Source organism: Sminthopsis crassicaudata, chromosome 3 (genome assembly GCF_048593235.1).
Source record: "Sminthopsis crassicaudata isolate SCR6 chromosome 3, ASM4859323v1, whole genome shotgun sequence".
NCBI lineage: Eukaryota > Metazoa > Chordata > Mammalia > Dasyuromorphia > Dasyuridae > Sminthopsis > Sminthopsis crassicaudata.
The window spans coordinates 342,081,934-342,097,270 of NC_133619.1; the positions used below are offsets into that span (position 1 = coordinate 342,081,934).

The following is a 15,337-nucleotide window of genomic DNA, read 5'->3' on the forward strand; positions in this document are numbered from 1 at the left end:
GTCCCAGAGACAGCTTTTTCACTTTTCACTTTTTAGGGAAATGCTAGCCTAACTTGTGTGAGAGAAGGGGCAACTACTTAGCTCACTTCTGCCTCATAGAATCCTTCTCTTCCTTCAAAATACAGCTCAAACTCCATCTTCTACATGAAGCCCTTCCTAATTCCCCAGCTCTAGTGCTCTCCTTCCCTAACTATCTCATATTTAAATACTTGGGAGAGATTCTCTTAATATTTATTCTGCATATACTCAAGTTCATGATGTCGTCTTCTATGTTCCTTGTAAGTAGAGATTGTCTCAGCACAAAGTAGGAACATAAAAACTTTTGATTGATTCATTAAATTCTCTGATCTTCTGAAATCTATGAAGAATGTTCAGAGGAATGAAGATCTTGCTTTCAGCAAGAAAGACAAATGGATTTTTTCTGTTAGCTACAAATAGTTAGTATTTGTGTTCCTACCATAATCAAGTAATAATTGCATCTGCACAAAGCTCAACTTGGTTTCTCTCCAAGATAATAAGAGGGCTAGGGGAACACTCTAGATTAATAGGAAGAATGAAATTTTCCCTTAAAATAGGAAAAACTTCAAGGTAATTTAAAAAAAGAAAGAAAGAAAAGCATTTGCAAAGGCGTAAAGGAGATTCCTAGCTTGTGTCAAGAATTTGGAAGATTTAGAGGAAAGAAAATAAGGACCACTGAAAATTTGGAGCCTAATAAAGAGTTCTTTTGGGAAGTACATTGTGGCTGCTATGACTACCTCCAGTCTTGAAGCCATGCTTATGTAGAATGAGTTATAGTCAGAATGAATTATTCTGGCTACTTAAGACTTCCCCTATATTGCAATTCTTTGAAATTATGGTTGATTGCTTGTCATTTTTTATTTTCCCAAGATGCTTCCCTTTACCCATTTTATACCCTTACATTGCTGCTGTTGCTCTGCCCTCCATATTGGATCTGCTAAACCCTCAGCAGAAGTCTGTGAGGTCATGCTTCTTCACATGGACATTTTCTACCCTAACTACATGCCAATTTTTTTTACCTTTTGCTTTTGAAACTATAGTCACATCAACAGTACCTTGCCTCTGGAAAGGTTATTTTCCTGTACAGTTCTGAGCTTATTGTCTATCTACACTGTTTATCCATGAGTATACTCAGGGAGCTGTCCACGTGACCACACGTCACAATTTGAACACATATATTTCAGCCTTTGGTTTTTATTATTTGAGTTAGCCTAAACTCAAAAGAAGTTGTGGATTTTATTAAGGAGATTTGTGTTATTTTAGGGGCTGGTGTGTGTGTGTGTGTGTGTGTGCGCGCGCGCATGCATGCATAAGATGTCATGGTGGCAAATTGAGTTTCATGTGTGAGGACCAACTTCAGAAAGATTTTTTACTTCTAGATTAACCAATAGATTATGATTCCTTGAAAACTTTTTAAAAATTGCTTCCTTCTCTTTGTATAGTAGAATAGTGGTAGAGTATCACACATAAAAAAGGAATTGTGAGTTTAAAGAAACATCTGGATTTTAAATTTATAAAGCTTAATTCTGGGTATTTTAAATGTGAAGCCTTTCTCTAGTGCAAAGTAGCTTTTTAAACTGTGAGATGGAAGCCCATGTAAGCTTCATTTTCTTCAACTATAAAATAATAATATTAAAAGAGACTGAATTAAAATTAGTGACCATAAAGGTTTGTTTGAGCTCTAAATCTGTGATTCTGATTATAAGTATTTGGAGAAATACTAACGTGTTTCCAATAAGATTAGGAATGTCCCATTAAAACACTTTAGTATTATTGGTTGTTGTTGTTCAGTCATTTTCAGTCAACTCTGTGATCCCATTTGGAGTTTTCTTGAGGAATAAATTAGAGTGATTTACCACTTCTTTTTCCAGCTCATTTGACAGATGAGGAAATGGACACAAAGAAAGTTAAGTGATTTGCCCAGGCTCATAAAGCTAGTTAAGTGTCTGAGGCCAAGTTTGAGCTCACATCTTCTGATTACAAGCTGGGTGCTCTAGTCACTGCACCTGCCACCTAGCTACTCATTAATATTTGACAGAATTCTAAAGAAAAAAATATGATTTGACATAGTTCTAAAAAATTATACCCATGTCAATAAGTTTAGAAAAGAAAATTGAGGAAATAAGTATAGGTAAAAGGAAAACAAAAATAACCACTTTTTAAAGATGGTTATGAGTGAAATGAGGTAAACTAAAGAAACAAAATCTGATTAATATAGCTTACTGTCAAGCACATAATCACAAAACAAACTAATTCCAAGGATCCTCAATAGGCACAAGGATCCTACAAAGAAAATTATAAGGGTTTTTATAGTAAAACAAAGTTACTATTTTTAGACTTTATAATTTTATGGAATTTCCAGTGCTTGGGTATGCTGATTGGTTGCATCTTCCTACATCCTGAAAACCAGTTATAGATATAATAGCTAATTTCCCTGAAGTAATATGATTTATGGAGGGCGGTGGAATTTAACTTCAGCAATTATACAAAATGTCAGTGATTATACAAAATGGAATTGATTTGGTTCTCTCAATAAGCTAGTTCTTGAGGGGGTTTTTCCCACCTGAATCTTTTTTATTTTTTTAAAACAATAGCCTTTTATTTTCAAAATATATGCAAAGATAGTTTTCAACATTCACTCTTGCAAAATCTTGTATTCCAAATTTTTCCTCCCTTCCTTCTCCTTCTTCTGCTAGATAGCAAGTAATCCAATATATTTGATAAGGTTTTTAACAGGGCTGTGATCAATATAGTATTGTGATATTATTCTTTCTGGGGCTACCTTGGAACCAGCCTTAACAAAGCAGTTAATACTAAGTATAAAAAAAAAATTAAGACAGAAGGCAATAAGGGCCATTTACTAAAAGTGGCCACCATGCCATTTCCCTGAAGTCAAGTGAACCAAGAAAGGGATTCCATCAAAGGTTGCTTTATGAAGGACTGTTACAGTTCTTTTTGTTAATTAATGCAGGAATAATAGAACTGATTAATCATTGTACATGCTTCTCCTTGTAAGGCAATGAAGACATCTAAAACCATGTGATTTTGTAAGACTATCTGGGAGGGAGAAGATGGATTCATTCATGTCCTAAGCCAATTTCTCAATCCCAAATCTTTTATATGTTATTAAGGACCAAAGGAATGTTATTCCATTTTCATGTTGTTTTCCAGGATTTTGGATTGAAACTATATTTCCGTTAGAATTTTTTCTCCTTTTTAACACCTATGCCACTATTCACCCCCCCCCCAAAAAAAAAGACTGAAACTGGTGTGGGGCCAAATAAATCCATAAGTATCAAACTAATTAGGCATAGAGAAGAGTAAACTTGATCATTACAAATAAAAAATTGATCTGAGGTCACCACATCTCTTTGGCTTCAGAAGAGGAAAGTTTATATCCATCAAAGGGTTTTGCCAAGAACTTCCATGCTTTATGGTATCAATTCTGGACTTGATAGCTAAAGCCAGCTGGACCTACTTTAAGGTTAGTTAGGGAAACATAAAGAGGTTTATAGTCTTTAGATCATTATAAAAATGGCTTTGACACAGATAAATAAATCCCCTCTAATTATATTAGGGAAAGTAAGGATAGTAATGCAATTATCTGTTACCTAAAGAGTTACTTTTTAGAATTAGAAAAAAAATAATAACAATTTATCTAGAAGAACAAAGGTCAAGAATCTTAGGGAAATAGTGACAAAAAAAATCAGACAAAAAAACCTGGTGGCACCAGATCTGAAGTTATTCTACAAAGTAGTAATCATCAAAATTGCTTGGTACTACCAATGCAGAGTTGGCAGAGTTGTGAATTGATCCAAACATTCTGGAGAAGAATATGGAATTATGCCCAAAGGGCTATAAAACTGTACCTGCTGTTTGACCTAGCAGTAATTACTAAATCTGTGTCTCCAAAGAGATATAGAAAAGAACCTATGTAAATAAAAAATATGGCAGCTTTTTTTTGGTGTAAGAAAGCATTAGAAACCGAGGGAATGTCCATCAGTTGAGGGATGGTTGAACAAGTTGTATATGATTGTAATGGAATACTGTTGTGCTATAAGAAATGACAAGAACGGTAAGTTCAGAAAAATCTGGAAAGACATATATGAACTGATACAAAGTGAAGTGAGTGTAACCAGGAGAGCATTGTACACAATGATGGCAAAATTTAAACGATCGACTGTGAAGGACTTAATAATATAATGATCCAAGATAGTCCCAAGGGACTCATGATGAAAAATGCAACTCACTTCCAGAGAGAACTGATTAGCTATGAATGAATGCTTTTGACTGTATGTTACTTGCTTTTTTTTCTTTTTGTAATATGACTAATATGTAAATATGTTTTGCATTAAATCACATATATGAATATCATATTGCTTGCCGTCTCTGTGAGTTGAAGGAAAGGTCCAACCATGAAAAAGACTTCTTTTTTTTTTTCCAATTTCATGTAATGATATTTTTCAGCATTTTTTTGCAAGGTATTTGGGGTTCAATGACTTGCCCAGGGTCACACAACTAGTAAATTGTAGAGGGCTGAAACTCCAAAAAGTTGTGCTTGAATCAGACAATTGAACACTTAAGGCTAATTACCTATTTGATAGGAGATAATGATGCTATTAGCATATATTTGGATAATGGCTCTCTTCACCCTTGGTTCTTGCTGAATGTTTGGTGTTAAGATTATCATAGGCAGTGATTGGGGTCGGGGGAGGCAGGGAGGCCGAAGTTACTTGGCTGCAGGACAAGAAGGAGAGAGGCTGGAGACTTCTGACTCCAGGATCCAGGATACATCTTTGGCACACTGCGTGGCAGTTTGCCTGCCTCCTTCACTTCTTCCCCTAAAGACCATGGACTTTGATTTATCCTGACTCTGGCTGACTCTGAAGCCCTCCAGGAAACTAGCCCATACTTTACAATAAGTGTTAAATGTCTGAGACTGGATTTGAGCTCAGGACCTCCTGACTTCAGGTCCAGTACTCTATCCAATATGCCATCTATCTGCTCTCTCAACATTCATATTTGTAAGATTTTGAGTTCCAAATTTTTTTCTTCCCCTTTTACTTCCCTCCCTTCCCAAGACAGTAAGAAATCTGATATAGGTTATTCATGTACAATCATTTCAAACATATTTTCACATGAGTCATGTTGTGAAAGAATTAAATAGAACAAAAGAAAAAAAAAACTCATGAGAAAGGAAGAAAAAATGAAAATAGTCTGTTTTGATCCTCATTCAGTCTCCATAGTTCTTTCTTTAGATATGGATGACATTTTCCATCCCAAGTTTATTGGAATTGACTAATAGTTAAAAATTGACTATTGCTAAAAATAGTTGATCATCCATCACACAATCTTTATATTACTGTATTCATTGTTTTCCTGGTTCTGCTCACTTCATTCCATCAGTTCATTTAAGTTTTTTAAGATTTTTCCAAAATCGGCCTGCTCACCATTTCTTATGGAACAATATATTCCATTACATTCATATGCCATAATTTATTCAGCCATTCCTCAATTGATGAGTATCCACTCAATTTCCAATTTCTTGGCAGAGAGAAAAAGTTCTTGACAAAATAAGAAATAAAAAAGTTCACGAGATAAAATGGACAAATTTGATTATATAAAATTTCAAATGTTTTGTACAAATTAAGTCAATAGTATTAAAGTTAGAAAGTAAATAGTTAAATGGGGGAACTTATTTGATAAAGGTCTAATATTTGAAATATCTGTTATTCGTTCAGTAAATATTAACTGCCTATTATGTGATATGTACTGTGTTAAGTTCTGGGAAATACAAAACAGAAGGCAAAAAAGATTGCCCTCAAGGAGCAACATGCAAATAAATATATATAAAACAATTTATAGACAATAATTAGAAAATAAGAGAGGGAAAGCATTGCAATTAAGAGGGGTTGGGAAAGGCTTCTTTTATAAGATGGTAAAATCCCACCTAGGACTTAAAAGAATCCAAGCAGGTCAATCAGGAGGAAGGATAGTATTCCAAGCATTCTGAAGGGCTATCAGAGAAAATGCACAGAACCAAGAGATGAAATAATTTGTTCCATTGCCACTGGATCAAAGAGTATGTGTTGAGGAGTAAAGTGTAAGAAAAATTTAAAAGACGGGAGGAAGATTATGAATGGCTTTGAATTCATTTTGAATATAATTCTGGAGAAAATAGGAAGTTTTTTGAGTAGGGAAATGACAATATCATGCCTATGATTTAGAAATATTTTTTTAGTGCATGATAATATTGTTGTGGTTTATTTGTTTGTCGTTCCTTCTCAAAGAGGACCATGGCATCACGGAGGTGATGCCATGACAGATAAGTGAATTAGATTTAAGTTAGGGAGGCTGGGTAAGTTCACCTGCCTCACTTTCTCTTATAGAGCCATCTGGATCCAGTGGCCAAATAAGATCAGGACGACTGGAGATGGTCCTGGATACAATGGGAAACTTTGGCCTTTTTAAGCTAAAGTCTTCATCAAGTCTCAGTTTGATTGAGGTTATACCCATTAAATGTTTAAGGTTAGGTAGCAACTGAGGCAAAGAATCTCCTCTTTCACTTAGTTCAAAATACATGTGTGTGTGTGTGTGTGTGTGTGTGTGTGTGTGTGTATACACACATATACGTATATATGTATATTTGTATACATATGTATATATGTACATTTATGTACATGTGTACATTTACGTGTGTGTGTATAAATCTGGGAGGGGAAGATCCTCAGGGTTTCTGGCCAAAGCAGATATGATTGGTATTTACATTCAGTCTGAGTCTGGAAGATGTATAGGAGTAGGGAGAGACTTGAGGCAGGCTACCCTGCCAGCAGCCTAATGCAATAATCCAGACATGAAATCATGAGGGCTTGGGCTAGAGTGGTAGCAGTTTCAGAGGAGAGAATGACTAAACAACATCATCACTGTTTATTTGGAAGGGGAAAGGGAAATAATGTGCAGAATGATGGAGTAGTATTGATAATGTAAAAAGGGAGGAGGAAAAAGAAATTTACAAAATACATGGAAGAGAATAGAAAGAAACTGAGATAGACAAGCAGAGTAGTATAGTAATTGTTATTTTTTAAAGCAACAACTCATTCACAGTTTCACATACAGTTCTTCTCATCTTTGTATAAGAAAATAATTGTTTATTATCTATCAAATTCATAATTTCTTATTTTAAAAAGATAATTTCAAGATTTTAATCTTGGGTTATGATTATAACAAAACTTGAGTTAAATCCAAAAAGAATCTTAGTCATAGAGAAAAATAATGTCCGTATTTAAACATATTAATAAGGTTAGAGTAACAGGAGGACTTAAAAAGATGAGCGGTTTCGTCATTTTAACTTGTGTTGACACAAATTATAATCCTTTCAAAATCTTTAATAGTTATAGTGAAAAACCAAAAACTATAGGGAAAAACATATAGAGTTCATATTTCTCATAATAAAAATGCATAAAATTAGTCTGTTCATTAGCAATATAAAGGATAACCAAAAGGCTCATACTTGAATTCTTACTACTTTGACAGGACCTTCCAGAGTTTTGCCTTGGAGACCAGTGCCACCTTTATTTATTTTGTTACATTAAGGTATTGGTCTATATTAGAAATAAACATCCAATTGAAGATATCCAGCAATTAGGTAGAAATTTCATGTTTGGCTCAAGAAAAATTAGTGCTGCAAATATATAAATACCAAATGTTACATCTGTAAGTAAGCGTCTGCTTAACTTAAGCATAAGATGTGTTAATATGAAAAAACATTATATAAATCTAATGTTCTTTGACTTTTTTTCCTAGTGGATATATTTCTTCATTTCTAGTTGCTATCTCTGAGTCTCTAGCTCCTGATGGGACCTTTCTTGAAGAGACAAGTTTTGCTATTCTGTGGATACTGTCATAAGAAATCTATTTTGCCTACTTCTTTCAATTATAATAACAACCAGTTTTCCATCCAAATAGTATAACATCTACATATCAATATCTACATATGTCTATATCTGTGTCTACACACACACACACACACACACACACACACACACACACACACACACACACACACTATTTTTCCCATTGTAAGCTCCTCAAGGACAGGAACTTTTTTGGTTTCTTTGTGTTTTCAGCATTTAATAGGATTGTGATCATTAAATGATTGATTTTGGATATGAATAGGCTACAGGCTTTGATTAAAATTACTAATTATCAAAAGCGTTAAGTTCAGCAGATGAATTAAACAATTTACCTTATTTTTTTTGCAGGTTGCTATATAATTTTCATGATGATGCATCTAAGTTTGTCAATCTTCTAGCAAAACCCAACTGCAGTTGTCTGGAACAAGAGGATTTTATTCCTTTGCTTCAGGTATTTTTTGCTTGCTTGTGAAAATAGTTTCCATTTCTATATAAGGATTGTTTAAAAAATAACTGCAAAGTTAATCCCTACTTTATCACCTGCAATCATATGGAACACTTCCAACAACCAAATGTTAAGCAAAAAAAAAAAAAAAAATCACAAAACCTATATACTTCATTCATTCCTAAGGGACCTCATATACTTTTGCCCTTAGTTTATAACACATTTCTAACAACATTAGTATTTTGGTTTCTGAATCCGCTAGAGACTAAGAGCAGTATATTGAAAGCATAAGGAAACTGGTGGGAAGATTGATAGCTTTTAAACTTCTTGTTCCCAACTAGTAAAGTAGTCTTTCAATGAAATGACTCTGCTTCAGATTGTACATACTGAAAAATTAGCCCTGAAAGTAATTAAATCTCTGTTATTATTAAAAAATGAAGGGAAGGAGTGATGGATAATCCCAAATAGAAAATTATCTTTTACATTTGACTTTGGAATGGTTTGCTAGACACGTCCTTTCATGCTAGTATGTCTTTGCATGGGTTCTTTCCCAGATGTGTATTGCATTTTAGAAATCCTAACTACCTTCAAGGCTCAACTTTACATTACCTTCTATATGAACCTTTTTCTAATCTCTGCATCTGCCTCTCCCCTTCAAAAAAAAATTCTTTGTATTTACTTCTCACATCTATGCAAAGCTTTTTTGACCAGGCTAGTCAAACTTCCTCCAAGTTAAAGACTGAGGGAGTTATATTTCTATCAGGCTAAAAGAGAGAACTATTATCATGGTTTCAGAACTGGAGGGCAAAGCTTCTGGTATAGTTGAAGTTTTAAGAGCTTTCTGGAGAGAGATGGAAGGAGAGTTCTCTATCTCCTGCCATTGTACACTCATGTCAGCTCTTGTTCCTCTGAAGAGAGTTCTTTAAACTGTAGCTATATAAACCTCCAGTCCTGAATTCAAGGTAATGGTCCTCTTTTCAGCTTACTGGAAGAACTGTTCCATAAAAATCTTCATTCATTTATAGATTCTTACTCTTATTTTATATACATTTCTTGCCATTTTGATTTTTTTTTGTTTCTATTCCTATCACAATTTAGAAGCAGCATATAAAGGTAAGACAGATGGTGGAAATAATAAAGTAAATGCAATCCCAAAGAGATCATAAAAAAAGGGAAAAGACCCACATGTGCATGAATGTTTACACCCACTCTCTTTGTGGTGGCAAAGAATTGAAAATTGAAGGGATGCTCATCAGTGATGGTATATGAATATAATTGAATACTGTTGTTCTATAAGAAATGATGAGCAAGCTGATTTCAGAAAAATCTAGAAAGCCTTACATGAACTGATGCTGAATAATATGCTAGAACCAGGGGAACACTGCACACAGTAACAGCAACACTATGCAATAATTAGCTTTGGTAAACTTAGTTCTTCTCAGCAATACAGTGATCTAAGACAATTCCAAAAGACTCATGATGGAAAATTCCATCTATGTCCAGAGAGAGAACTGAAAGAAGATTGAAACATATATTTTCATTTTTTGTTTTGTTTTTCTCATGGTTTTCCCCTTTTATTCTGATTCTTCTTTCACAACAAGACTAATGTGGAAATATGTTTAATATTTTTATACATATATAATCCTTATCAGATTTCTTGTCTTGGGGAGGAAGAAAAAATGGAAATCAAAATCTTAACTGTTCTTCTCTCTCTCTTTTTTTAGGCATTTGAGGTTAAGTGACTTGCCCAAGGTCACGCAGGTAGGAAGTGTTAAGTCTCTGAGGCCAAATTTGAACTCAGGGCCTCTTGACTCAAGGGCCTATGCTCTATCCACTGTACTACCTAGCTACCCCAAAATCAAAAAAATTTTAAGTCACCCTCTTATTTTCTATAAAAAAGAAATAATATTCAATTTAGTTCCATTCAAATCAATAAATATTTGTTAAATCTCTATACTTAATTGTTTTAAATAATAGCTTTTTATTTTAAAAAAATACATGCAAAGATAGTTTTCAATATCACCCTTGAAAAACCTTGTATTCCAAATTTTTCTCCCTCCCTTCCTTCTCCCTCCTCCCCTAGACAGCAAGTAATCTATGTTAAACAGGTGCAATTCTTGTATGCATATTTCCACAGTTATCATGCTACACAAGAAAAATCAGATCAAAATGGGAAAAAAGCAAGCAAACAAAAATAAAAAAAGTTGAAAATAGTATATTGTAATCCACATTTAGCTCCCATAATCCTCTTTCTGGATATAGATAGCTTTCTCCATCACAAGTCTATTGGAATTGGTCTGAATCATCTCATTGTTGAAAATAGTGTCTCATAGTTGATGTGTACAGCTCATTTCACTCAGCATCAGTTCATGTAAGTCTCCCCGGGCCTTTCTGAAATCATCTGTTGGTCATTTCTTACAGAACAATAATATTCCATAACATCCATATACCACCATTTATTCAGCCATTCTCCACTTGATGGGCATCCACTCAGTTTCCAGTTCCTGGCCATTACAAAGAGGGCTGCCACAAACATTCTTGTGGGTCCCTTTCTCTCTTTTATGAAGTCTTTGGGATACAGACCCAGTAGAGACACTGCTGGATCAAAGGGTATGCATAGTTTGATAGTCCTTCAGACATAGTTCCAAATTGCTCTCCAGAATGGTTAGATCAGTTTATAACTCCACTAACAATGTATCAGTGTCCCAGTTTTCTCACATCCCCTCCAATATTCATCATTATCTTTTTTTGTCATCTTAACAAATCTGAAAGGTGAAGATTTATCTTAATTTGCATTTCTCTGATCAATAGTGATTTAGAGCATCTTTTCATATGATTAGAAATGATTTTAATTTCTTCATCTGAAAATCATTTGTTCATATCTTTTGACCATTTATCATTTGTAGAATGGCTTGTATTCTTGTAAATTTGAGTCAATTCTCTATACATTTTAGAAATGAATCCTTAACAAAACTCTTGGATGTAAAAATCCAAAATCAAAATGTTAAAGCAAATGTTGAAAACTTTAAAAAAGGGAAAAATAAAGTAAATATAAGTATATTTTATTATGTTTTTGATGTAGTAACAATCTTCAATGAGGCCCATAGGAATAAGTTCAAAAATCAAAACCCATTTGAAAAAACAAAGATAGACTATACTTAAATTATTTTTTTGCTCCTCTTAGTATGTAGTTCATAAAATTTGACACATACAAATGTCTAACTATTTAGTTGTTCTTTCAAGATTTCTTAGTATCTCCAAGATTAGAAAGAGAATTATTATGACTGGATTGTTCCTGACTTCATCTTTAATTGTTTCTGCCAAGGTCTGATAAATTATTTTCCATGATGTGACTGATATTAGAGAGGCAGTATAGTATAATGGAAAGAATGCTGGACATGGAATCAGAGAAAACCAGTACTTGAATCTGTCTCTGTCAGTTAATGGCTCAGTTTAACCCTAAACAAGTCACTTAACATCTCTGGGCCTACTTTCTCAGAAAGGTCCTGAGTTTGATAATCTCAAAGGTCCAATCCCAATGTAACTCTGGGTGCTGTGATTCTGTAATTGATGATTTCTATGGCCCTTGTTACATAAAACACAAAAATCATACTTAGATCTTGAAAATGTTTCTGATCAGTAAAAATTAACTAGCAATTTAGATTACTAATTTTATTTTTTATTGTTTTTACATTTTGCTTGGCTTGATCTTCCTAGGATGTCGTGGATACACACCCTGGCCTCACGTTCCTTAAGGATGCTCCAGAATTCCATTCCCGCTATATCACTACGGTATGTTGGCTTCTCAAGTTTTCAAATAATTAAAACTTCACATTATTTTTTCTTTTTAATATTATCAATCAATAATTCTACCTTTAAGATCATTATAAAAAGTTAACAAAGATAATTTGAGGGGGAGAAGGGAAGCAGTTGGGGTAAAGTGACCTGCCCAAGGTCACACCACTAGTAAGTGTCAAGTATCTGAGGTCAGATTTGAACTCAGGCCCTCCAGGGCTGGTGCTCTATCCACTGCACTACCTAGCTTCCCCAACAAATGTTTTAAATAACATGTTTAATCATGGAAAAAATGAATATCCAATACTTCACAGTGCATTTTTGTTACACCTTTCAAAGAATTTTCACATAGATTCATCTTTAATGAATTAAGGATCTTCTGTATACTGAAGAAAACAAGACAAGGTCTCCATCCTCAATTTATTACAAGTGATAAAACATAAATAACATTGAGTTAATCAATCATTTTTAATTATAAATAAAAGCAAATAAGCATCAAGTTCAGAGACAAAATAGATGACACTGCTTTAGTCCTATTTTGCAGACTACTTTTGCTCAGATGGAAGAAGTCGTGATCTCCCTGCCAAAATCTCCTTAGGCTTGAAAAGTTCACTTGCCCTTCTTATTAATTAGGCAAACTATACTTGAGATCTCTGAACTAAACTGTCATAAATCAGTTTTTTTTTCTTTTTGCACACACATTTTTTTTATTTTTCCCATGTAAAAAACTGTTTGAGCCAACAATACTTTCCCCCAGAAAATTTTAGGTGTGCTGTAATGAATTCAGTCCAATTCTAACTGAATTCTATCATGTCTCTGCAAAAAGGTCATCCAGCCTCTGCTAAAATATTTTCTAGAGAAAAACGATTGCTACTTCACCCCCCAAAAAAAATTCATTCTACTATTCAGAAGGTCCACATGTTAACAAAGGTTCTTTCTTTTATTGAGTCAAAGTCTGCCTCCCTATGACTTCCACCCACTAGCATTAACTAGTTCTGCCTTCCATTGCAACAAGAAGTAAATTCATTTACTTTTCTTTCTAAAACCCCTTCAGATATTTTAAAATAGTTCTGAAATTTCTCTCTAATATTCTTTTCTACAGGATAGACCTTCTTAAATTTTTCACCTAGTTTACTATTCATCTAGAGCAGGGTTGGAAAACCTCTGGCCTCTGGGCCACATAAGGCCTACAAAATCATTTACTAAGATCACCATAGGCAGTAATGAGCTGAAAGCTAGGTACAACAGCCTTTCCACGGCTTCAGTTCTATAAATTGATAATTTTGTATGGCTTACAAATATGTCGAAAATATGCAAATGGCACTTGGCAGAAAGAAAGGTTCCCTACTCCCATTCTACAGGTTCTTATGTAGACACATTTGTTTATTTAGAGGCTTTCCCTTTTCTTTGTTATTGAGATTATTCAACATTGTATTACCAAAATTATATATTTTTAGAACTTCTTATTCCTCTTGAGCTGTGTCATCTTTTGAGAGTCTCACCTTAAGTTTTGAAATCTGTTTTTGAGAAGTCTGTTAGATATGTGTTATGTAAATACAAGAATGTATATATTTTTTCTCCTTTTGTACTTTGCCAAGTACTTGCATTTACCTGTCTTATTGACACTGGTTTCCTTCCTCTTCTCAGAATCTTTTTTTTTTTTTTTCTAGATACCTTCCCAAATTTTTTACCATTTTTAGAATTCATTCTCTCTCCCTCTCCCTATACCTCTTTGGCTCTGACTCTGGCTTTGGCTCCAGATTTTTAGATAGAAAGACAGATATAGTGTATGCCTCTTGGTTGTGGCAGCAGTCCTTTAGTTTTATTTCCTGGTTTGCTACATTTTTCTAAAACCACAGCTCCTTTCATGAACACAATAACTCTTTGAAAGACTCTTTAAAAGCCTGCCTGTCTCCCTGCCATACCTCAAGCTACTATTCCCTTCTCATGTACTTCTAATACAAATAACTATCAATTAGCAGCTGTGGCTGCTTATCTTCCAGAAATAATAATTTCATTAAATTCCACTTAACTTTTTCCCATAGGCACTATGTATTCCTTTTTTTTCAGTAGCTTGTTTTTCATATTAGTGAAAGATTTTATCAGAATTTTTACTTTATTCATTTATTAGAAAGGATTTGTCTAAAAAAGCTACCTAAAACAAAAAAAATCTAGAATAAGCAAAAAGTATTAATAGAAACAAAAGAAAACTGAGAATTTCCTTTTCTGAATTCCTACTGAATGCCAAATGAGTATATTGTTAGGATTAAACATTCTTAGGATACATGAATTTAAAGATATACTTTATTCAGAAAAAAATCAAGTCTAAGAAATGAGGAATAAACGGGGAAGGTTATAGTTCTGAACATCAAGAAGAAAAAAAACTGTGTAGAAATATGTAATTCTGAGCCTGAAAACATAATCAAGAGTATTTGTTTTAAGAATACAAAAGATAATAGAAGTATTGTGATTATGGAAAAATACTACAAACCATCTAGTTCTAAAGAAGCTATATAGGTGGCATTAGTCTGGTACAGATAAACTGGACACAGAGACAAACTATAGCAATGATGGGAATTTTCAACCATCCATTCAGCCAACTCCTAAAAATTCTCAGAAATTGGGGACTGAAAAGTACAAGGGAAGGGCAAGGAAAGACAGGAATTTAAAGTTATTTCCAGGAACTCATCTCATGAAATGGTTTGATATATCAGTAAATAATCTCCATAAATGTTGTTTGTCATTCCTTCTCGAAGAGGACCATAATATCAGGGAGGTGATGCCATGCTATGTAAGTGTATTGGATTTGAGTGAGGGAAGGCAGTGCAGAGTCCCCTGCCTCACTTTCCCCTCCAGAGCCATCTGAGTCCAGTGGCAAGATAATAGATAAAAATGACTGGTGATGGCCTGGATGAAAAGGGAGATATATTTGACTTTTTAAAATAATACATACATGCCCTTGTAACATATTTTTAAGCATTACAGAATTTATACTAACTTTTTATCATATTTTCTCAATTGTTAAATGCTAATTATTATAATGTGGACTTTAAAGATTTTATTTTTAAAAGGACCCTTATATTTAAAAAGAGTGGGAACCACTGATATAGTAGAAAACATACTGAACTGGGATTCAGATGTCTTGAATTTTGAGTGCCACCAACTC

At 33.9% G+C, this 15,337-nt stretch overlaps 1 protein-coding gene across 5 annotated transcripts in view; it reads left to right on the forward strand.

The window, feature by feature from the left end:
• The window catches only part of PPP2R3A (protein phosphatase 2 regulatory subunit B''alpha), a 353,882-nt gene that overhangs the window by 278,194 nt on the left and 60,351 nt on the right, over positions 1-15,337 (forward strand). For all 5 annotated transcript variants that reach the window (XM_074301595.1, XM_074301594.1, XM_074301593.1 and 2 more), the window contains 2 exons: positions 8,280-8,382; positions 12,094-12,168. In XM_074301595.1, coding sequence (XP_074157696.1) covers positions 8,280-8,382; positions 12,094-12,168 — 178 coding nt within the window. The remainder of the gene's footprint in view (positions 1-8,279; positions 8,383-12,093; positions 12,169-15,337) is intronic.